The sequence below is a fragment of the Xenopus tropicalis genome, chromosome 2 (genome assembly GCF_000004195.4).
Source record: "Xenopus tropicalis strain Nigerian chromosome 2, UCB_Xtro_10.0, whole genome shotgun sequence".
Classification (NCBI taxonomy): Eukaryota; Metazoa; Chordata; class Amphibia; order Anura; family Pipidae; genus Xenopus; species Xenopus tropicalis.
Genome location: NC_030678.2, coordinates 66,050,971 through 66,077,370, shown reverse-complemented (window position 1 = coordinate 66,077,370; position 26,400 = coordinate 66,050,971). Strand labels below are relative to the sequence as shown.

Here is a 26,400-nt window from a genome sequence, read left to right as displayed (position 1 = left end):
AAATAATTTGTTATAAATAATCAAAGTGTAATGCCATAAAATACAATTATAAAGTGCAGTGGACATTCTCACCATACGGTGTCACTAGTGCATCAATGAGCTCAAATAGTGTCCATGTTAAAAAGTTCATTCATGAGATACCTGTAGAAAAAAAATCTTTTTATAATACCATCTCAAAAAATGTATATCAATAAAATCATATATGACACATTCAAGAAATACTACAAAGTTATATACAGAACACATCTCTGATCAATATTTCGAGACTTGCTAATCTATGTAAGAAAACAACTCAAATTTAAACTTCCATTTAACCCTTGCGGATACACGCAATTTAATTCACTGATCAAAAAGGCCTCCCTCTTAAGAAGCTTTTTACCACTGTCGCCTCCCCTCGGATGTAGCTCAATCTGCTCTATCGGCATGCACCGAAAGGAGGAGGCATCGTGCTTTGCCTCAGCCCAGTGCTTAGCAACTGGTTGTTGGGCAATATCTTGCTTGTGTTCCTCCATTTTTTTTATTTCAGTCGCCCGCTCTGGATCTAGGGCGGCCCTAATGCTTGCTCGGTGCATGCCTATTCTTTCCTTTAATTGTCTGACAGTCTTGCCGCAGTATAGTAATCCGCATGGACATTTTATGATGTATACCACATTGGCCGATTCACATGTCATACGTTGCCTGATCCTATATGTTTTTCCAGTATGTGGATGTGTGAACTGCATCCCCAATATTAGACAATTGCACATCACACACCCTGTGCACCTATATACGCCGGGGCGTGGGCTTAGGAAATGTGTGTGACTTCGTGTTACATATTTATCCCTTGGGTCAGTGGGGCTCAAAATTTCTTTCAAATTTCTTCCCCTTGAGTAACTGAATTTTGGTCTTTTGCCTACTTTGGACTTTAATTGTTCGTCAGTGTATATCACATCCCAATACTTCATAATGGTATTCCTCACCTCTCTACTATTGGGACTAAACTGACATACATAATATACCTCATCATTATCTACCTTCTGGCCCTCATCCACTCGATCTTGTTGTGTCAACACTTCATCTCGATCAACCTCCATTGCCCAATTCATTACATCCTGTACCAATTGTTTAGGATATCCCCTGGTAATAAATTTCTTTTTCATTATCTGTAGATCTTGAATTCTGTCGGACAACTCACTATCGATACGAACTACCCGCAACATCTGTGACTTGGGCAAGGAGTCTAAGAGATGCTTAGGATGGTGGCTCTTATAGTGCAACAGCGTGTTTCTATCAGTGGGCTTCGTATAGATGCGGGTCTGTAGGCCCTGTGTATTTTTATATACAGTCACATCCAAAAAATTGATGCTGTTCCTATCATATTGTGCTTGGAATTTGACGGGGCTATCTGATTGATTCAGGCTGCTTACAAATCGATCAAGCAATTCTATAGGACCCTCCCAAATAAAAAAGACATCGTCAATGTAGCGTCTATAAAATGAGCCATATTTTCTAAATAGCTCATTACCATATATATATAGAGGCTTTCAAACTCATACATATATGCATTGGCGTACGATGGTGCCACCCGTGACCCCATGGTCACACAGCTAGGAATAAATGGTGTGGGAACTTAAGTGCTGTGGAGAAAGAGGCGATCAGGACTTTGAAACAAAGGAAGGATATTATTATACGTAATGCTGATAAAGGTGGTGGGGTAGTAGTAATGGACTATGGGTACTATAAAAAAGAACTGTTATCGCAATTATCTGACCCTCATAGCTACAGTAAATTAACATTTAATCCCACCAACAGTTATAAGGGAGAACTGATGGATTTGTTGAATATGGCAAAACTACAGGGGTGGATTACTGAGAATATGTTGCAATACTTAGTGCCGATGCATCCAGTGGTACCAGTCATATATACTTTGCCTAAGGTACATAAAAATTTAAAAGAACTGCCTGGGAGGCCTATCATTTCCTCCAGGGGGTCTCTCAATGAGAGAATTGCTCAATTAGTGGATTTTTTATTACAACCTTGTGTCAAAACTATTAACAGTTATGTAAAAGACACTAATGATTTTTTGAAATTGATCAACAGTATTACAGTACCTTTAAGCGAGGTAACACTGGTCACTATGGATGTACAGAGTCTGTACACATGTATACCCCACGAGGCAGGTTTGGCGGCCGTTAGAAATTTGATCACGGAAAATGCAAACTATAAAGGTCCTCCTATTGAATTTACACTGTCACTTTTGGAATGTATACTGTATAAAAATTACTTTAAGTTCGAAAATCAGTTTTACATACAGCGCACAGGCACCGCCATGGGGTCACGGGTGGCACCATCGTACGCCAATGTATATATGTATGAGTTTGAAAGCCTCTATATATATATGGTAATGAGCTATTTAGAAAATATGACTCATTTTATAGACGCTACATTGACAATGTCTTTTTTATTTGGGAGGGTCCTATAGAATTGCTTGATCGATTTGTAAGCAGCCTGAATCAATCAGATAGCCCCGTCAAATTCCAAGCACAATATGATAGGAACAGCATCAATTTTTTGGATGTGACTGTATATAAAAATACACAGGGCCTACAGACCCGCATCTATACGAAGCCCACTGATAGAAACACGCTGTTGCACTATAAGAGCCACCATCCTAAGCATCTCTTAGACTCCTTGCCCAAGTCACAGAAGTTGCGGGTAGTTCGTATCGATAGTGAGTTGTCCGACAGAATTCAAGATCTACAGATAATGAAAAAGAAATTTATTACCAGGGGATATCCTAAACAATTGGTACAGGATGTAATGAATTGGGCAATGGAGGTTGATCGAGATGAAGTGTTGACACAACAAGATCGAGTGGATGAGGGCCAGAAGGTAGATAATGATGAGGTATATTATGTATGTCAGTTTAGTCCCAATAGTAGAGAGGTGAGGAATACCATTATGAAGTATTGGGATGTGATATACACTGACGAACAATTAAAGTCAAAAGTAGGCAAAAGACCAAAATTCAGTTACTCAAGGGGAAGAAATTTGAAAGAAATTTTGAGCCCCACTGACCCAAGGGATAAATATGTAACACGAAGTCACACACAATTCCTAAGCCCACGCCCCGGCGTATATAGGTGCACAGGGTGTGTGATGTGCAATTGTCTAATATTGGGGACGCAGTTCACACATCCACATACTGGAAAAACATATAGGATCAGGCAACGTATGACATGTGAATCGGCCAATGTGGTATACATCATAAAATGTCCATGCGGATTACTATACTGCGGCAAGAATAGGCATGCACCGAGCAAGCATTAGGGCCGCCCTAGATCCAGAGCGGGCGACTGAAATAAAAAAAATGGAGGAACACAAGCAAGATATTGCCCAGCAACCAGTTGCTAAGCACTGGGCTGAGGCAAAGCACGATGCCTCCTCCTTTCGGTGCATGCCGATAGAGCAGATTGAGCTACATCCGAGGGGAGGCGACAGTGGTAAAAAGCTTCTTAAGAGGGAGGCCTTTTTGATCAGTGAATTAAATTGCGTGTATCCGCAAGGGTTAAATGGAAGTTTAAATTTGAGTTGTTTTCTTACATAGATTAGCAAGTCTCGAAATATTGATCAGAGATGTGTTCTGTATATAACTTTGTAGTATTTCTTGAATGTGTCATATATGATTTTATTGATATACATTTTTTGAGATGGTATTATAAAAAGATTTTTTTCTACAGGTATCTCATGAATGAACTTTTTAACATGGACACTATTTGAGCTCATTGATGCACTAGTGACACCGTATGGTGAGAATGTACACTGCACTTTATAATTGTATTTTATGGCATTACACTTTGATTATTTATAACAAATTATTTGTAACAAATATTTTATATCATGCAATTATTTATGATATGCGATTATTGCACTTAGTTTGATATTTTATAGAATCAGGTCATGATATAATAAGAGATATATATTTTTTAGAATGGATATACACATGCACAAATAATGGCCACACATTGGACTATTCAAATTTGTACACAAGTAACCACATTGGTCAATTACATAATGGTCAGAGAATGGGGATTGGGCACCTAATTTCACATGCTAGGGTACACAGGTATTTAGATGTGATGTGATGCACTATTGTTTTTTATCCTTGAGAAAGGTCCTAACAAGGACCGAAACGTTGGTTTTAACAATATATCTGCAATAAAAAATTTTTTGATGAAACATTGAAGGGTGTGCTGGCCACAGATGATTATTTTCTATGCATACATAATTTTGGCTAAGCACCCCGCAGAATATTGAGCCTTGGAGTGCGGACACCATTTGGATTGATATATATATATATATATAGGCTGTCTCCCCAAAACTGCTTGGCACCTTAAAAAAATGAAACAAAAAAACATCACTCCGTCACTGTCCTGGAAATCTTCTGTTCCTGCAAGTGGGTTCTGCTGTGCTCTGATTGGATCTTTCTTCTTGTGGATTCGCCAATCAAAGTACAGCTTTATTGACAGACAGTAAAATTAACCAATTAAGGCACAGAATGCAGACCAGGGCTAGGGAGATATTGCAAACTAAAGCCAGTGGAGAAATGAAGACTGAAAAGAAGAATCTGTAGACTGTAAACTTTACCACAGAACCAACTCTCAACTTTTGCTGCAGATTTCATCCCACTCCCACAGGTACTATACAGTTCTAAAGGCTAACTGACATTAAGCTAGCTGACATTAAATTGTTTTTGCCTGACCTGACATTTCTAATATGCCTATGACCTAGGCTACAGATCGATGGTAAGATAACTCTTTCCCCCTGAAAAAGCTAATTGTGGTTTTATATATTTGTTGTTGTTGTCTTTTGCACTTATTTTTTTTTTTACTTTTGTCATTGTTTTGTTCATTTCTAGTTAGTTACAGTGGGGCCAATGTTGTGTATTAGTGCCAGTGTTATAGTGCTAAGGCCTGAATATCTACCATCATTACCCACTGCTCATAAACATAAATGGATGGGGAACCCCTCACAGAAATGCATGTATGAATACTTTTACATCCTAAGCATTTTAGGGTAAAAAAGCACTCCCATCCACACTTTTGTGCAGTATCCCTGGAAGTCAGTGGGAAGTGCCAAGAGGTAGTTGGGAGGTTAACTTTTTACACCAGCAGCGAATCTACTAAGTCTCACATTTGCTGTAGGTCAGTCTATAGGGTATGTTTACTAAGATTGGAGATAAATATAACCGGTGATGCTGCCTGTAGCAACCAATTAGGTCTTTGCTTTGATTTCTAACTTGTTAGCGACTGTTCAAATCTTATTGCTGATTGGTTGCTATGGGCAACATCACCAGAGATATTTATCTCCAATCTTAGTAAACATGCCCCTAAGTATGGCCCATCTTTAGCCTCCCCAAACAAAAAAAGTCACCCTCCGCCTATGTATATATTCCAGTTTGATGGCTGGCCACATCGTCCCTGCTCCCTCCCCCCACCTCGCAGTGACATTGCAGGGGAGGGGGGGTTATGCCACGCAAAGGGGCAGAGGCAAGGAACAGGGAGTAGGAGTAGGCCTGCCCCCCCCCCATTGTTGTGCCCTAAGCAAGTGCCTCTTCTGCCTACCCCTAACGCCCTGGTTATCAAACTGACATACTCTCAACAAAAAAAGAGGAACTAGCTTGCTTTCCCTCCTGATTAACTCCCATACATGATCTACTTTTGCAAAGCTGGATTGACAAAGGCAATATTACCAAAGGCCTACCCGACTGACACCTGGCCTAAAATTGGACAGATCTTGATTGGGCAGGTTTGATTTCCCCAATTGCAGGAAAAATTTTACCTTCCTAACAAACAACAATTTACACACTTAAGGATTACTTATTATGTTGGGTTGAAAAACTCAACATACTGTTGTTTGACTTATTCTACTGCTTTTTCTTCTTCTTCTTAGCGCCCCCCATTTTCTAAATGCTACTACTCCTACAGTTTTAGGGGTACAATACCCAAACTCTCCACACTTCTTCGCCCTATAGCTGAGCAGGTTGCTTGTGTCTTTTTTGTGGCGCCACTCTGAACACCCCAAATTTGCAATTCACTGTGACAGAGAAGATTTTCAAACTGCTGCCACGCTTACAGCTTTGAAGCTACACCCCCCCAAATTAAAATAACCTAATCATGAATGAAAAAGCAACATTTGTTAGATTACCCAAAGTGGGAGGGGCCAACAACAGCCAAATAAATTTCACCAATTGGCTTTAATGGGGAAATTGAAACTGCTGCCAATCTTACAGCTTTGTGGCTACACTCCCCAAACTTGAATCACATAGTCATGGGGTCAGCCTGAAAGAAAATATGATTGTTGGATGCCCACAAGTGGGCGGAGCTTTGAAGAGCCAATGAGATTTTACCTATTGACTTGACGGAAATTCAACCTGCTGCCATTTTCACAGTAATAACACCAGGATTCCCAAACTTTGCAGAGTTAGGCACCAGGTAACTGCAGTTCAAGGTTAGAAAAAGTGGGTGGGGCCACCAACAGCCAATCAGATTTTACCTATTTTATTTTATTGGTTTGATGAAAGGGTTTCCAAACTTTGCACAGTCAGTCACTGGCTGACTACGTTTCAGGGTTAGAAAAAGTGGGCAGGGCCACCAACAGCCAATCTATTTCCATCCTATAAATTTCATTGGTTTATATTTAAACTGATGCCATTATTTAAGTATTAATTCCATGGTTGTTAAACTTTGCAAAGTTACTCACTGGGTATTTGCTGTTCGAAACTAGAAAAAGTGGGTGGAGCCACCAACAGCCAATCACATTTCACCTATTCACCTAAACTTTGCAAAGTTGGTCACTGGGGGACTGCAGTTCAAAAATAGGAAAAGTGGGATGGGCCACTAATAGCCAATCACAATTTACCTATTGACTTTTATTGGTTTAAATGTAAACTGCTGCCATTCTTTAATCCTAATGTCCCTAAACTTTGCAGAGTTAGTCATTGTGTAAGTGCAGTTCCAAGTAAGAAAAAGGGGGCGGAGCCACCAACCGCCAATCAGATGTCACTCGTTGACTTTCAGTGGGGAAATTTAAATTGTTGCCATTTAGACAATATTAACCCTTGAAGTACCACAGGACATAGACCCCACACTTCAATTTTGTAATTTTTTTTATAGCATCGTTTTTATTCTTGCCTGAAAAAGATGTTTTCTTGCCATTGCGGATAGCGTATTCGCTAACCGCACTGCGCAATACCTTTGTGTATTATTTTGGTATTTTTACTACATTTTCTGTGATTTTGGTGCATTATTAGGTATTTTATTGCATTTTTAGCCATGCATAGTTGTTGTTCGCTTGACTTTGTCTGTAAAACTTATTTGCCCAAGCCAAAATACTCAAACTGTTATTCTGACCGCAGATATTACTAGGCAAAAAAAAAACATTGATTTTAGTGATTTTTTTAAAATGTTTTTGCAATTTTATTGCATTTCCCATTGTTCTTTGTTACTTTTCTTTGCATATGGACATTTTGTCTGCTGTATTTTAATTTAGCTTCCTCTTCCCCACATAGTTTGGTAAATCTATGCATATTGGGCATCAATCTGTTCAGTAGACCCCTGGCATTCATACTTAGAGTGTTTTATGTTGATACGTTACTAAATGTGGGGTATATAATGGGGCAACATGCAAGCTTTATGACGATTTTCAGAAATGTCACAAAAACTGTCCTGTTTAGCATAGCTTTGTAGTTTGCAGTAGAAAATTGTATTTACCCATTTTTGTTTTGTCAGAATGTGTACTTTTGGAAAATATATGGTTTTCTAGGGTCTCTGTACTGTTAGGGGGTCATATGGCACATAATACACATACCGGGTGCAAAAACTTATGTGAAAAATCATATGCTCTATTTTTACTTGGGTGCCCCTGTACACCACATAGTTTGGTAAATCTATGCATATAGGGCATCAAACTGTTCAGTAGACACCTGGCGTTCATATTTAGAATGTTTTATATTGATATGGTACAAAATGTGGGGGTACATAATGGGGTAAAATGCAGGCTTGGTGACACTTTTCAGAAATGTCATAAAAACCGTTGTGTTTAGCATAGCTTTGTAGTTTGCAGTAGAAAGATGTATTTACCCATTTTGTCAGAATTTGTACTTTTTTTAGGGACCAGTAAGTTTTCTAGGGTCTCTGTACTATTAGTGGGTCTTATGGCACATAATGCACAAGCCAGTAGCTTATATTGCAGCATATTCACTTTGTATGCACTAACTTCCTTTTGGGATCTCTAAATGCCAGATACATCAGTGATCCTATGCACAATGGGCATCAAACTGTTCAGTGGACCCTTGGCTTTCATATTTAGGTTGTGTTTCCTTGGTATCTAATGTTATGTGGTAGATAAGGTGCTTAAAAGTGGAAGGTTTGATGCAATTTTCAGGCATTTCATCAAAACCAGCAAATTTAGGAAAGCATTGTGACTCTGTAGTTTGGAGTAGAAAGACATGGGTGCCCATTTTGAATTTACCTGAATGTGTACTTTCCAAAAATATATGGTTTTGGGGGGTCAATGTATTTTTTGTGTTTTTACCCCACAAAAATGCAGTTAATTTGTTGGATTTTCAGTAGCTAAAGAGATGTTCGGGGCAATTTGTATGTACTAACTTCCTTTTGGGGGTCTCTAAATTCCAGATACTTTAGTAATCCTATGCACAATGGGCATCAAACTGTGCAGTGGACCCCAGGCTTTCCTACTTAGGATGTATTTTCTTGGTACCTAATGTTATGTGGGAGATATGATGCTTGAAAGTGGAAGATTTAAGGCGATTTTTTTAGAATTTTCATAATTTTTTATAGAAACTACTAAATCCAGTAAAGCTTTGCCATTTGGTACTTAGGAGTTGGAAGACATGGTTACCCTTTTCAGATTCATCAGAATGTGTACCAAATAAACCCCACACACAACCTATACTTAACAATCTATACCAACACATACATAACTATATATACAAACATTAATACTAACTGTAGAAATTAGTATCACAATAGCCTTGAATATTATGCTTGTTCAAGAACTCATCCAGGCCCCTCTTAAAGGCATTAACAGAATCTGCCATTAAAATATCACTAGGAAGCGCATTCCACAACCTCACTGCCCTCACCGTGAAAAAGCACCTACGCTGCTTCAAATGGAAGCTCTGTTCCTCTAATCTAAAGAGGTGGCCTCTGGTGCGTTGATTGTTTTTATGGGAAAAAAGAACATCCCTTATCTGCCTATAATCCCCTCTAATGTACTTGTACAGAGTAATCATGTCCCCTCGCAAGCGCCTCTTTTCCAGAGAAAACAACCCCAACCTCGACAGTCTAACCTCATAGTTAAATCTTCCAATCTTCCAGTTTAGTTGCACGTCTCTGCACTCTCTCCAGCTCATTAATATCCTTCTTAAGGACTGGAGCCAAAAACTGCACTACATACTCAAGGTGAGGCCTTACCAGGGACAAATAAAGTCAATGCCCTTTTTTTATACAAGACAGCACTTTATTTGCTTTAGTAGCCAACGAATGACATTGCCAGGAATTAAACAACTTATTATCTACAAAAACCCCTAGATCCTTCTCCATTAGGGATACCCCCAACAAACTACCATTTATTAGTTAAAAGCATGTTTTTTTCTTACCAACCTCAACACTAACACTTTTATTCAACCATAAAGGTTTTGCTTTTTTTCAATGCCTCTCCTTGTTTACAAGGGGAATTTACTGATCTGTATAGTTGCAAAGCAATGTTTTAAAGATGTTCCATTTTCCTTCTGTGTCTAACCCTATGAAAAGCCTTTCCCAGTTGACACATTGCAAAGATGCCCTTATACTGGCAAAGTCTGCACCTATAAAATTGAGCATTTTAGTTAATCCCTTATAGAGTTGTCTCTGCAGCATTATCTCAAAGGAGACCATGTTGTGATCACTGGTCCCTAAATGCTCACCCACACAAATGTTAGAGATGAGTTCAGTATTATTAGATATTAGCAAATCCAAAATGGAGTCATTCCTAATAGGTTCTTGAACCACCTGAAATAAAAAGTTGGCATTTAGCATATGCCTACTAGCTTTTTCTGACTTAGCCACCCCATTACTCCAGTCAATGTCTGGTTAATTAAAGTCCCCCATAATAACAACTTAACGTTGTTGTGAAGCCTCCATTTGCAATAGAAGCTGGGCCTCACCCCCCTCCCTTATACGGGGAGGTTTATAGCATACACCAATTATCATTTTCTTTGTAACCTTTAGCTCTGCTGAAATTTCTACCCAAAGAGATTCAGCATTTTCATTGGTAATGTCTTTACTACAAGGCTTTAAATCTGACTTTACATAAAGACAAACCCCTCCACCCTTTTTAATCTTTCTGTCCCTCCTAAAAAGCGTGTAACCATTTAATTTCACAGCCCAGTCACATTTTTCATCCCACCAGGTCTCAGTGATACCAATTAAATCATAGTTTTCAATACATGCAATAGCCTGCAGCTCCCCTAATTTACCCGACAAGCTTCGCGCTTTAGCCAGCATGCAGCAGAGATTATTGGAGAGGTTGCGGCCACACATGTGCTTGAACTGTCCATGAGTATTGGAACTATGGCAACAAGTGTTCAGATTGCTAACCAAGGACTTTCAATTTAACCTTCCAAAAACCCCTGAGGTGGCATTACTGCCGCATCTCACAGACTGTATAAGTTTTAAGAAAAAATTCTGTTCCACATATTTAACGCAGCCACAATGGCTATAGCAAAATGTTGTGAATCCGGAGGACCCTTTGATATCCAAACAAATATCATTAGCAATGGATTGCAGGGCAGCAATGGAAAAAATAGCGAAATGAGAGCAAACTAAAACAGTTAATAATAAGTTGATAATACTGTATATAGGCACGGTGGAACACATATTGTGACACCAGAATATCTAATTTACCTGACAGAATAACATCTTAACATCTATACTTGTGTGTCATTTACCTATTTTGTAACTAACAACTTGTGACCCAACAACACTGTTGTGCGGTTTACTACTATCCCTGTGTGGGATCTCCCTCCCCACCCTTGGTTTTTCTTTTCTCTTTTTCCTTTTATATATTTATATTTTTTACTTCTGTGTAGACATAGAGGGATGCCTAGGTAATGGAGAAGGATTTAACTGATGTCCCAGTATGCAAAATGTTCAGATTGACACCTATTGGGAAGAAATGCAGATGCGGGCATACCCATGGTTCTAGCCTTGTGCTAAAATAGCCCCCCTGCGGTATACCCAACTATGCACAATATTCAAACTGATGCCTATTGGGTAGCGCTACAGGTGTGGGTTTTTTCCACGTTTCTACCTGTTAGCCTCCCTTTTCCTATGGTTTTGCGAGGCTCTAAAGTACTCCTACCCTGTGAAAAGATTTAGACGAAAGGGCCATGGGTATGGGTATGGATATAGGCTAGTGTCAGCTAAGCCTAAATCCTGTGAGTATAATTCACCAGTATCCACTGTGTTTAAAACACAGAAAGTCCTCTGTGCAGACATATTAGGTATTTGTGCTCTTTATTACACCAGGTGCTTCCAGCACTGGTTGGGGATTGCGCTGCTGTAGCAGTATTGTTCCTCATTTCTTTCTCATAATAATATAATACACAATAATATTGTGTACCCAATAAGCAGCCTTTCTCAGGATTTTGACTGGAGTTTGCATTTTGCCACCAAGACAATGCTATCTTGTAAGGTGCTTGTATTCATATAGGGCACTTTGCTGTTTTGACATCTAAAGTTTTATTGTGAGCCTGAGCCCTCTGTGCAGACACAGCTGGTATATGTGGTAATTTTTTTTTACCCCAGGTGCTTCTAGGATTGGCTGGTGGTTTGGGGCTTTGGTACCACCTTCCTCTCTTTCTATGTTTCAGCACTAATCAGGGATTATTGCTGTCTTAATGTTATGGTCTTTGACTCACATGTCTGCTGGTCCTGGCTATGGCCTTTGGCTCATGTGTCCACTGGCCTTTGTTATGGCCCTTTGCTTGCATGTCTGCTAGCCCCTGTTAAGGCCCTTGGATCGCATGTCCACTGGCCCCTGTTGTGGCTTTTTTGCTCACGTGGCCATTAGCCCCTGTTGTGGCTTCTGGCTTGTGTGGCTGCTGAACCTTGTCATGGCCATTTGCTCGCCTGTACTCTGGCCTTTGTTAAGGCCTTAGGTTCAAATGTCTGCCAACCCTTGTTATGGTTTCTGGCTCGCGTGGCCACTGGCCATTGGCTCCCAGAGCCATTGCACTTTATTGTGGCCCTTGGCTCGCATGTGCGCTGGCCCCTGTTGTGGCTTTTTGGCTCACATGTCCACTTGCATGGCCACTGGTCCTTGCTATTGCCTTTTGGTTTGTGTGGCCACTGGCCCTATGAACATGCATGGCCACTGGTGCTTGTGATGGACTTTGGCTCATGTGGCCACAGAGGGCTTGTGAAACATATTCACTCTGACAAAGGCACTTTGATGGGGCAGCCAAAGAACTGCAAATCTAATCAAACATTAATGTAAAAAATGTAGGGAAACCTAGCTGATCGGGACTGCACCTGGACTTTCAACCCACCTCATTTCTCTCACTTCTCTCACATGGGTGGAGCCTAGGAAAGGATTGGCATAGCCAGGAGGATCCTCAACTACATCTTCTTGCAAGTAGGAACTGCAAGGCTCACCCATGAGTCTTTAACCACTTTCATGGCTGAAGTCTCAGCTATTATAAATGCTAGACCCCCTTCTCCTGTCACAGATGACTCAGAAGATGTTTTCTTGCTTACACCTGCCACTCTGCTTACTCAAAAAACTGTGACAGTGAGTGCTCCTTCTTGGGAATTTACAAAGTCTTGTACAAGCATCAGTGGAGACAAGTGCAGTGTCTTGCAAACATTTTTTGGGACAGATGGAAAAAGCAATACATTTCTACTTTGCAGCCATGGAACAAATTGCCAACTGCCAAACTGATCTTAAGCCTGGTGATATTGTTCTTGTGAAAGACTGCCAGTCTCAAATAAATGAATGGCCTTTAGGTCTTGTTGCCAAAACATTTCCCAGTGAGGATGGAAGAGTCTGCAAAGTTAAGGTTAAAATCTCCAAACAAGGAAAAAACAAATTGATGGTGGCATCTATAGATACCAGATGGGGAGTGTCATGTCTCCAGCATAAGCTTCCATCATTTTGTCATGTTTTGTTATTCATTTGCATTGAACTTCCTCTGCTGGCTGTTTGCTGTATATGCCGGGAACCATTTTTCAGTGTAATCTCTGACCCTTTGGAACAACCATACTTCTAACATGTGAGATATTACAATGAATTGTGGGAGTACAGACTCCATTTTGCCTATGTTGTGGAAGAAGCACACCATATCTTCTTCCCTGTATGGTAGCATTGCTGGTAAGCATAGGGACATAAACCTGCACTAAGCCACCACTAAAGCTGCTAGCACCTCAGGGTCACTGTTACATATAATTTGTGCCAGCATTGTTGTGTTTATGTTGCAGATATTTTTCTGTGTTACTATAATTTGCAATATACTCATTGTGTTTTATTTCATTTACATTACAGTTTCACTTTTCCCATAATCATCCAGTAAAATTCTACAGACTTCACTCTCAGTCTCTTTAATTGGAGTGTGGGAAGGTTTAGCTGCATGTCAAGCTACATTCTACCCCAGGGTAATACGTAGGGAGGACAGAACAGGTAGGTATGGAAACACCTCCCTCATATGCCTCAATGTTCCTCTAAAGAGGAGAAATAAATCAGAAAATTGTCAAGATATGCAACTACAAATACATTAAGGATATCATTTAAGAAATTTTGAAAGGTTGTAGGGGCATTACAAAGCCTGACTGTAATTACTATAACTACTATTTGTAAGGTCCATATCTAGTCCAGAAAGTCACCCTTCCTAATGCATATCATCCAGTTTTGAAAAAACAGAAGCAGAAGAAAGTTTTTGAAAAAGCTCATGAATCAAGAGAGAGGGTAACAGCTCTTAACTGTAAATTTATTAACTTCATAGTTAATACAAGGTCTAAGAGAAGGGTCCTTTAACAAAGAAAATTCCCACTCTTGCTGGGGATGTGGATAAAACCGTTCTTTAAATTCCCCATCAATAAATTTGTGCAGAACTCATATTTACGTCTACAAAAATGCAAGAACTAAGTTATAAAATTTTGTCACTCCAGAAAAACTAAAAAACATGTTTAATACATCAGATGTTTGTTGGAGATGTAATGCAGATATATATAAACTCCTGGGACTATAGTAAAGTTTGCTCTAGTGGATGACTTCTCTTTAAAGGAACAGTAACACCAAAATATGAAAGTGTATAAAAGTACACTGTTGTTCTGCACTGGTACAATTGGTGTGTTTGCCTCAGAAAGACTACTATAGTTTATATATACAGTATATATGAATGGGCAGCCATTTGGAGAAAAGGCACAGGTTACACAGCAGATAAAAGACAAAGCCCTGTTATATTCTACAGAATTTATACGTTATCTGCTATGTAACCTGTTCATTTTCTCCATTTTTCCAGATTAAATGACTGCCCCCCCACCCATGGCTACACAGAAGCTTATTTATATAAACTATAGTAGTGTTTCTGTAGCAAACACACCAGTTTTACCAGTGCAGGGCAATATTACATTATATTTTAATGTGTGGCTAAAGCCTTTTTATGGGAAGGAAGGGTTTGGACTCCTAGAGCACTGGACTGATTTGTCCTTGAGGTACAAGTCTATCTCTCCATGACAGACTGCACCTCAATAGAAGGGGGTCCATTCTGTGCAAGGGCACAGAATGGGCAAAGAGCGCTTTACACCTGCACATCGAGTCAGAGTTAACACATCCATATAACAGGTAGCTGTGCAGCCCTGCACAATGTAGCAATATAGAAACCATTCTTATTGGGTTCTGCCTAAATATACTCTCTACGTAGGCATATTATACAGATTTAAGATGGTCAACAACATTTATACATTTACCTATATCTACAGGCTCCTGCATTTAAAATTTAGTACACAGGTCTTGTGAAGGTAGAGCACAAACACATCAAAATCTGTACATGCCCTTAAAGACAAAGGCAACCTTTTAGTTAAGCATGCCACACATTGGAAAGCACTGTCACTCACTGCACAGACCAGCAATGTAACTCTCCTTTACACAGTGGCCCAGAAACACGTCACATTGACCCCAACATTATGTGATATAATGGCACAATTGCCCCAGCATTTCATGATAGTGACCCAAACAAGGTATCAAACTGTGCCCCATGCAATGTATAACAGAGATACTGAAGTATTTACTTATACAGTGGCCCTCAGTGACATATGACATGGTATATGGCAATATATGATCCAGTAGCCCAGCAATATATGACATATGACAGTAACCCCAGACATTGACCCCCAGTACAATGACAGTGACCCAATCATGTCATATCATGACATAATACTGACACTATGTCTTTAACATTTCATGACACAGAGGTCCAAACATGTACGGCACAGTGGCTTCCCTCTTATAATTGGTGTTGTCCCAACATAGTAACATAGTAAGTTGGGTTGAAAAAAGACATCCGTCCATCAAGTTCAACCATAATGCCTATATATAACCTGCCTAACTACTAGTTGATCCAGAGGAAGGCAAAAAACCCCATCTGAAGCCTCTCTAATTTGCCTCAGAGGGGAAAAAATTCCTTCCTGACTCCAAGATGGCAATCGGACCAGTCCCTGGATCAACTTGTACTAAGAGTTATCTCCCATAACCATGTATTCCCTCACTTGCTAAGAATCCATCCAGCCCCTTCTTAAAGTTATATAATGTATCAGCCAGCACAACTGATTCGGGGAGGGAATTCCAGAACTTCACAGCTCTCACTGTAAAAAATCCTTTCCGAATATTTAAATGGAACCTCCCTTCTTCTAAACGGAGTGAGTGCCCTCGTGTCCGTTGGAAGGACCTACTGGTAAATAAAGCATTAGAAAGGTTATTATATGATCCCCTTATATATTTATACATAGTTATCATGTCACCTCTTAAGCGCCTCTTCTCCAGTGTAAACAGATCCAACTTGGCCAGTCTTTCTTCAGAACTGAGACTTTCCATACCCTTAACCAGCTTAGTTGCCCTTCTCTGGACCCTCTCTAACTCAATAATGTCCTGTTTGAGCACTGGAGACCAAAAACTGAACAGCATATTCTAGATGGGGGGGCACCCTCCTCCCGTGAATCTATGCCCCTTTTAATACAGCTCAAAACCTTGTTTGCCCTTGTAGCTGCTGCCTGGCATTGCTTGCTACAGCCAAGTTTATTATCAACAAGGACTCCAAGGTCCTTCTCCATTATGGATTTGCCTAGTAAAGTCCCATTAAGGGTATAAGTGGTTTGCATATTTTTACCTCCCAGGTGCATGACCTTACATTTATCCACATTAAATCTGATCTGCCACTTAGCTGCCCAGATTGCCAGTTGGTCAAGATCCTGCTGCAAAGATGCCACATCCTGGATAGAATTGACTGGTCTGCAGAGTTTTGTGTCGTCTGCAAACACTGATACAGTAAGGAACATAAGTATTTGAACACCCTGCGATTTTGAAAGTTCTCCCACTTAGAAATCATGGAGGGGTCTGAAATTCAAATTGGTGCATTCCCACTGTGAGAGACAGCATTAAAAAAAAATTCAGGAAATCACATTGTATGATTTTTAAAGAATGTATTTGTATTGCACTGCTGCAAGTATTTGAGCCCCTGGCAATCAGCAAAAATTCTGGCTCTTCAAAGACCTGTTACTCTGCCTTTAAATAGTCCACCTCTACTCCGCTCATTAATCTAGCTTTTTTCCACAGTCAGTCAGACTCCAACTACTACCATGGGCAAAATACCAAAGAGCTGTCAAAAGACACCAGAGACAAAATTGTGGCCTCCACAAGGCTGGAAAGGACTTCGGGGCAATTGCCAAGCAGCTTGGTGAAAATAGATCAACTGTTGGAGCAATTGTTAGAAAATGGAAGACGCTAAAGATGTCTGTCAGTCTCCCTAGGACTGGGGCTCCATGCAAGATCTCACCTTGTGGGGTATCACTGATGATAAGAAAGCTGAGGAATCAGCCCAGAACTACAAGGGAGGAGTTGATCAATGACATGAAGAGAGCTGGGATCACAGTTTCAAAGGTCACTACGCCGTCATGGTTTCAAGTCATGTATTGCACAGAAGGTTCTCCTGCTCAAGTCATCACATGTCCAGGCCTGTCTGAAGTTTGCCAATGACCATCTGAATGATCCAGAGGAGGCATGGGAGAAAGTCATGTGGTCAGATGAGACCAAAGTAGAACTTTTTGGTCTAAACTTCTCTCGCCGTGTTTGGAGGAAAAGTAAGGATGAGTTGCATCCCAAGAATACTATCCCTACTATGAAGCATGGGGGTGGTAACATCATGCTTTGGGGTGCTTTTCTGCAAAGGGGACAGGACAACTGCACTGTATTAAGGAGAGGATGAATGAGGCCATGTATTGTGAGATTTTGAGCAACAACCTCCTTCCCTCAGTCAGAACATTGAAGATGGGTCATGGCTAGGTCTTCCAACATGACAATGACCGAAGCACACAGCCAGGATAACCAAGGAGTGGCTCTGTAAGAAGCATATCAAGGTTCTGGAGTGGCCTAGCCTGTCTCCAGACCTAAATCCAATAGAAAATCTTTGGAGGGAGCTGAAACTCCGTGTTGCTCAGTGACAGCCTCGAAACCTGACAGATCTAGAGGAGATCTGTGTGGAGAAGTGGGCCAAAATTCCTGTGGACTAGGCTATGTAGGCCAGACCAGTCACGCAGTACGGGTACGATTGAATGAACATAAATCCACTATACGTAACTATAAACCCCCTGTCTCCATGGTGTTGGAAAAAGGAAAAAAAATGAACCGGTTAAAAAATTGTGAAAAGAAAAAAGAGAAACTACATTAGCTAAACATTTTTTTGAATGTGACCATCAAGTTTCGCAACTGAGGTGGCAAATACTGGAACAGGTGAAAGGAAGGGAAGATCATGATATAAAAATACGTTTATTACAAAGGGAGTGTTACTGGATCTGGGCTTTAAAAACGAAATACCCTAGAGGGTTAAATGAGGAATGCATTATGTCCTGCTTCTTATAGACTCTGTTGGTAGTATGTTCAGTGAATTATATATATAAATATTTCTCCCTGCAGATAATTTATTATACATTTGAGGAAGCATGCAGAACTACAATGACAGGGAATCCTTTCTTCCTTCAGGTTGAGTCTAAGGCATAGAACACGTCTTCTATTGGCTGAGCGCAGGCCACACCCTCCTCCGCATCGCATCCAGCATCCTTGGTACCCATCCTACCTTGCCCCGCAGCATCCCCGGCCAAACAGGCCTGAAGCCGCATAATCCTCCACAGGCAGCCGCAAATCGAGGCCCGGCTTAAACATATTGTATGGCTCTCATGGAATTACATTTCAAAATATGTGGTGTTTATGGCTCTCTCAGCCAAAAAGGTTCCCGACCCCTGTTGTAACCTTTCGTTAGTTTTGGAAACAAAATTTAGGTTTTATAGGATTGGTTACACTGTTAAAAGGTTATACGGTTAAATTGAGACTATGTAACAATAATGAATGTTAAGGACATAGGAAACTGTTTAAAGGGATAATGTTTTTAAATAAGACTGATGGAGTATGCTTTTATGGATTTTTATGTATTAATTTTTGCAGATCTATACCCATTGTTTGAATTATGCCTTGCTTATGGAGGTTTCAGTTATGGACACTGAATACTGGGAAGGATGGTTAATTTTGTATAATATAATTAATCAAAGTTTTTGTGAATTATGTATTGCACAATTTGGATAAAGTTTTTTTTAGAGTGTTTTAAAGGTTAATATATCAACCAAACAATCACATATGTTAAGGTTGTGACTATTTAATCATGTGCACTGGTGTGTCTGTATGCCTGACGAAGGGGTACGCCCCCGAAACATTGCTTTTTGAATAAACACGCAGGGGCTAAGCCCTGCTTGCACTTTACTTGTTGTGCTGGCTGAAATATTTTGACCAAAATCCCTGTTGCAGTGTGTGCAAACCTGGCCAAGAACTGCAGGAAACATTTGACCTCTGTAATTGCAAACAAAGGCTTCTGTACCAAATATTACATTTTCTCAGGTGTTCAAATACTTATGTGCAGCAGTGCAATACAAATAAATTGTTTAAAAACATACAATGTGATTTCCGGAATTTTTTTTTAAATGCTGTTTCTCACAGTGGGAATGCACCTACAATGTGATTTTCAGACCCCTCCATGATTTCTAAGTGGGAGAACTTGCAAAATCACAGGGTGTTCAAATACGTATGTTCCTCACTGTATATTGCTTATAATACCCTCCCCTAAGACATTTATGAACAAGTTAAACAAAAGTGGACCCAGTACAGAACCTTAAGGGACCCCACTGAGAACCTTACTCCAAGTAGAGAATGTACCATTAACAACCACCCTCTGTAGCCAGTGACCATGCAACCTTTTGACCCAACCGCACCCATTTTGATGCTACATTGTCCAATTTGCCATAACCACAACTTTTTTTTGACACGCACGCCTATTTTTACATGCTGCAAATTTTTTAGGCAGTAAATTTTTGTGCCTGTTTCTTGAAAAAATAAACCAATCCGACACACTGAAATTTGCCACGAATCCATGCCTGGTGAAAAAATTCCCTCATTACTATTCATTAAGTCTTTAGAGGAGAAGGAAAGACAAAAAATGATAATGGTATATTTCTTTCAAGCATCAGTCCCCCTCTTGAACTGCCGCATTAATAACTCACAACTTGCTTCTGGATCGGTGCACCATCCATCCGAAGATTCTCCGCTCTTCATTCTTTGGCGCCACCATTTTAAAACTTTCGACATCACTTCCTCCTTGTGCCTGCTTCTAATGCACATGCGCTGGCTTCGTGACCCTAGTGACGTATGTTGTACTGGCGCTCTTATCTTTCACTGCTCTTAACGGAGCAGTTAAGAGCCCTACGCACAGTTCGTTTTTATTAATATTGAGATATGTAAGTGGCTTAAACATTTGTTTTTCAACCTGCTGTATTTATTAAATGATATGTTTAATAAATAATATTAATTTTAATTCTGTTTGGTACTGGTTTTGTGTGACTGTGGCGCTGTGGAATGGATGTAGGATAGTGGTACTGTGGTTGTGGGATGGTGCCTGTGGCTTAAGGCTGTGTGATAGTGGGACTGTGGTCGGATTGCTCTGGGACTGGCTTTGGGATAGCTGGGGATGTGAGACTGTGGCTGTGGGATAGCTGGGGAAGCTGCAGAGGCTAGGAGCAGGTACTGCATTTACTGACAAGACTTTTCTATGTCAGAGCCAGATTAAGCAACAGAATGGTGAGTTCAGGAAATATGTTTATAACTGTATTAAGGCTAAGTTATTGAGCTCATGTTGTTTTTAGACTTTCCTTGTCCTTTAAGGGACCAGGGTATTCAGCTTATCCAAAACCTCCCACTGATACTAGTTTTGTTCAGTCACATTTCCCAAAAAAGGGGAGAAAAGCTATAGCAAGGGGCCACAGATGGTACTTGAACCATTATAAACTGTGTTTAAAATAAGATCTGTTTTTTTTTCTTGGAGTCTCTCTGTACCTCCAAAGCATGTTTTCATGCTGTTTAGTTAAGCTTAAAGAAAAACTTTACCAGGTATCCCCTGTCTTTATAGTACAAAATAGAAAAGGCTAGCACCATCCACATTAACTGTACATGGAAGAAATTGAGAGTATAGGGGTGACGTGCAACTGAAGTGAAATTATATGGCAGAAAAAAGAAAAGGGAAAAACAGGAATATACTCTCAAAGGGTTATCCCTGTATAGACTTCAGAACACTGCACCGAAAACCCCAAAAAAGAAGGTGTAATTATTATCAGGTAAATTCCTTGATCAGGTATGGTACAAAAATTAAGACTTAACTTTTATTATTGACATTTAAAAAGATAAAGTTTATCGAGGACAGAACCCCATTAAAAACGCGTAAGGTGAAATGCAACTCAAAAGAAAACTATAACACCAAGTAAGGCTGCTCAGAGTTAACCTGCTTCCTAAAATTTGCTACAATGTTTCAGCTTACAAAGTAGCCGTTATAACTTAATTCTCCCAGGCCTGTGAGGGCAATTCAAGGGAGATTGAAAGATATCTGAAACTATTGTTACGAAATTATTACCATATAAGGACACAGAAAATTCAGTTTCCTTATGATCTAAAATAACTGCTTTGTCACAAGGGAGATTCAGACCCCGTTGTTATTAAATGAGAAATGTACTTCTCTTTAAGTATAGGGCTAAAATAAAGTAATTTTGGTGTGCCAACACCCCGCAGTGAAGTGAAGTTAACCCTAGCTTTCAGCCCAGTCTCTCGTTTCTAGATTGTAACACCCACGCTTCCTAAAATGCACATCAGTCGTACAACCCTTTCAACCCACCCTTCCAACCACAAAGCCCCACATCAACACCCGTTCATTCCCCCCTCCAAGCCCGACGCGCGTTTCGCTCCTATACACGCGGAGCTTTCTCAAGGACTGTTAAGTCTTAATTTTTGTACCATACCTGATCAAGGAATTTACCTGATAATAATTACACCCTCTTTTTTGGGGTTTTCGGTGCAGTGTTCTGAAGTCTATACAGGGATAACCCTTTGAGAGTATATTCCTGTTTTTCCCTTTTCTTTTTTTTTATCCCCTGTCTTTAGTTTGGGACCAAGATTCACATATCTGCAATCACTTCCTCTTCTGTCTGCATTATTCTATAGAATCCTACCAAGTTGTAAGATGAAAAGTTAATTTGGTGAACATACTTTTACTTGTTATTTTCATTCTGAAAAACCTATGTTATTGCTTGATCTTAACAGGGCAAATAAGGAAACTGAAGCTACTCCATGTTTGGTCTTAGAAAGGTAGATCATTTGATAAATTTGATTACCAGTATATAAAACTTCATTGTTGTGGCTGTTATGTAGGCAGAAGTTCCATACATGGAGCTAAATGGCTAAATCTTAAATGACCAGGATTACCAAAGGTAAAAATAATTATGCATTTTTAAATTCTTGATAAATGAACTGTGGATTTATCTAAGGTTTACATGGTGTGACTTTCTTTAAAGAAGTGATATATTACTAGAGTTAAAAAATGTTTTTCTTAATATAGCTGTGCATACTGGGTCCTACTGTTAATTTATTAAAACTCTTTCCTCAGATGCATATACAAACCACAACCTTGACTATATCAGTAAGTCTAAGCGCCTCAGTATCCCTGGGAATGCTATATATGCCCAAGGTCTATGTCATCCTTTTCCATCCAGAGCAAAATGTGCCTAAACGCAAACGAAGTCTGAAGGCCGTTGTCACTGCAGCTACTATGAGCAACAAGTTTACCCAGAAAGGAAGCTATAGACCTAATGGGGAAGCCAAGACTGAATTATGTGACAACATGGAGGTACAAGGTATAACTACTGAGAAAAGAATATCTAAATGATTAACACAAGTGTGTGTAAGTATACATATCTATGTTGTGGGAAATACGATTATAGCTCCTAGGTCCTCTTAAAGGTAAACAATATAGCAAAAATTAATGAGATTTATCTCATGGAAATAAGTAACTTTCTGAATACAGGTATAGGGCTATATAAATAATCTAGAATTCTTGTAACCATGGGTTTTCAGGATAAGGGATCTTTTTAGAATATGAATTGCCATATCTGGGCCTGTCTATAAGCCCATGGGTGACCTGCAGCATATGCCAAATTGCTAGTCACCCACAAAGTTTTGCTCTTTGTTGATGACCCGTGATTTAGGCCAGTGGGTGGGGGCATGTAATTCTAAACTATCTGGGTAATGGGTTTTTTTTTAATAACGGATCCCATACCTGTCTAATCAATTAAAAACTTGTTTTAAGGTGGCCATACACTGTAAGATTAGCTCGTTTGGCGAGGTCACCAAGTAAGCAGATCTTCTCCCAATATGCCCACCTATAGATGGGCAATATTGGGCTAACAATCAAATTGAATTTCAGTTCAGGGACCATATCAACAAGCCAAAGCTGTGCCCAATCCAACAGAAAAATCAAACCTACCTAATCGAGTTGCTTATGATGATACCTGTCCGGTTCTTGTAATATAGTTTATGCAGTAAGGCTTGAAAAGAGCACTTTATAGTATATAACAGGAGTTCTCAAACTATGGCTCCCCTAGGTCATTTACCCAGCCCCCACCCCCTCCTGCGTCCTCACCCTGTCCAGCCGGTGTGATGAGGCAATGTTCCATGCTGGGGCCAAGGACCACGCTGAGGCAGACAGGTGGTTGCCAGGGGTGAGGACGCAGCAGGGGTGGGGGCCTGTTTAAAAATGTTGAGGACCCCTGGTCTATAACCTAGGGTTTACATTTAGAAACTTATAGGGAACAATGCGGGTATTTATATATCCAATTATGAATGATGACTGGTAGATGAGGAAAATGTATTGTCTCCTTAGGAGATGATTAATGTACTGATATGAGGTAGATGAGACAATGTATTGTCTCCTTAGGAGATGATTAAAGGTGAAGGAAAGGTAAAAATTAAGTAGCTTTATGAAAGAGATTTTTTAGCAGCAAATTTTCACGGGAATTTTTGCAAAACAATTTGCCAGTGGTGAAATGTGGAAATTCACTGCAAATTCATGCCTGGCAAAATAATTCGCTCATCACTAACCAAGACCAAACTACAATGACTGCTTAAACAAATCTTAAACAAACTGAGGGAGCTTCTGGGGCTGTTTACTCAGGTATGGTAAAGCTTTCTGCTGAATAAATATAGCATTCTAGGTGGCACTAATGTGGCTAATCTTTTGGCCCTAAAATGCCAAAATGAATTTCCTTCTCCTTTAATAGGTTAATTTTTAGGTAATTCCATGGTTCTGAAATATTTCTAATCTGAAGTAGACAAACCTGGAAGTGTGTATTTTATGAAGGAAAGAAACCATATGCTATGCAAATATTGGCATAGTTTAAAAAGTACAAGCGTGTAAACATCAGTTTACATTACTATATTATTACTACTGCTTATTTTATCTTAACCATCTCTCTTTCTTTCTCAATCTCTCATTCTTTTCACAGCTTTGGCTACTAAACCTACCTATGTAAGTTATAGTAACCATGCCATATAACCGGAAAGATGAATAAGCATTTTCTCAGTGGTAGAACTGTAATGTTTGGGTCAGCCCTATACTGAACACTGAACAATTTAGGATGGCTAGTCATCTGGTGAGATGGAACAGAATGTCTGGGAACAAACTCGGAATACAGAAATGGCTTCTATTTAAAAGCCCAACACCCTAGCAGAATATTGATTTCTGTCAGGCAGTATCTGAGAATAAGGAGACACGACAATTTATTTCCTTCTTTAAAAATATTCTTAATCAAATTATCAGCTACATTTTAAAGCTTTTCTGTTTTTAAGACAGGTTTTACCTTATGCATTTATATACAGAAACATGTATTTTCTTTTTCAGAAATGCTCATAGTTCTGATTTGATATGTGAGTGTAATGGCAATAGATTGCAATGAAACAATAGTTTGTTATAAAACCTTGTAGTGCGGTAAAACATGCCCCTTCTCCTAAAGATGGAATAAATATTGTTGTCTTGTCTGTTTTAATAATTTCTTGCCTGCCTGCAACTTCTTTTTTTAAACATTATTTTACTCTTAATGAAGAATGTTTTAAATTTAAATTTTACATATGGAATTTATAAACGCTAACATGAATAAAGTAGTTATTCACTTTTAGATTATGTTGTCTATGCCAGTATAAATATCCTAATGTCTTTTCTCATTACGTATTTCTTCAGTATATAATTCTATTGCTTGCTTGCTTTCTCTATCTGTCTATTGCTTGCCTACCACATGTTCTAATTTTGCATTTTATTGTATATTATGTATCCCTAAGGACATCTCCACTCCCAACTGAAAAAATGTATAAAGGGAAACAAAATCATAATATAAAATTTTGTGTTTGGAAAGCAACTTTAATTCTAAGCAGCTTCCTAGCATACATTAAATATACTAATAATATTAAAATACTTGTATTAAATGTAGTTGCTATTGAACACCATATATATGTCTGTCCTTTGCTATTCACTTCTTATCAAAGGAGGCAAATACTTTTTGAAGTGCAATGGCAATGCAAAGGAAACTTTCATGTGGAGGCAATTGCTATTGTAAGCAGAATATGTCTGTCCTTTGCTATTGACTGCGCTGTTTGTCCTGACTTCATGTACAATTCAAACAATATAGCAGTAGTCCGTTCTTGAGGCTGCTCCTACATTATTTCGATGTATGCCTGTACCAGCAGATAACATTTTAACTTAACAGATAGTTTTTTTATCAATATTCACGCATTATAAATCAACATAATAGCTCATGATAGAAAGTTACTTTTAATAAAAAAATTTATTATTTTAAGGATGGAACTTTGTTTTAAAAAAAAACAAAAAAAAACACCGTAGTATGTCTGAAGCAGCAAAAGAAGTTTCCTTTAGGGGGCAGAATTCTATTTAAATGATTATTTTGAAAATTGGTTGATATCTGACCTTATTACAAATGCATCTATTCCTGCTGTCACTTTTTAAATATGATTATTCAGAATGGCAATGTATCTTATTCTGGATCCTCCTTTTGAAAGTTTTTGTTGTGCCTGTGTTTATGCAAATTATGTGTGCATGTAAATCACAGGGAGTCTTGAGAAATGATTTTCTACTTGACTGTTTATAATAAAAAAATGACAAAACCAAGTTCTCTGATTGTAAATCTTCTTGCCCCTTCATGAGACCCAGTCTCCTACATATATGTACATCTAACAGTGTGGGCATGGGCCAGTGGAGCCTTCTATTTTACAACACTACTGTAGAGCTTAGTGAAGGATGTTAAAAATGAAGGTGAAACATCTTCTGTGTATAAAGTAAATGCCATATGGCATGGTACTTTGAAAAGGTCAATCATTTGTATCTAACATCATATCAATCCCAGAAAAAAATAAATGGCAATAGCACACTGGGTTATTTAGGGCAATTTACCTGCCACATCTTTAAAGGACAAGGAAAGGCTAATTTACTGAGGGTACTGAAATGCATTTTAGTAGTTAATTGCATGTCTCTGCAAATTTTCTAGCTCATACATAACCTTTTTAAAGTGGGCTTTCATGCAAAAATATTTTTTTTGCATAGTAAAAAATACTGATAATAATTTTTATCCTTGATATGAGTCACAAATCCCAGAAAAAATAAAGGGCAATAGCACACTGGGTTACATAGGGCATTTTATCTGCCACATCTTTAAAGGACAA

At 39.2% G+C, this 26,400-nt stretch overlaps 1 protein-coding gene across 1 annotated transcript in view; it reads left to right on the top strand.

Moving 5' to 3' along the window:
• Nucleotides 1-25,849, top strand: part of grm4 (glutamate receptor, metabotropic 4) — a 469,811-nt gene extending 443,962 nt beyond the window's left edge. Inside the window, exons 10-11 of the mRNA XM_031896847.1 lie at nt 22,283-22,529; nt 24,177-25,849. Of these exons, the coding sequence (XP_031752707.1) occupies nt 22,283-22,529; nt 24,177-24,226 (297 nt within the window). The 3' untranslated portion in view covers nt 24,227-25,849. The remainder of the gene's footprint in view (nt 1-22,282; nt 22,530-24,176) is intronic.
• The last annotated feature ends 551 nt before the right edge of the window (nt 25,850-26,400 follow it).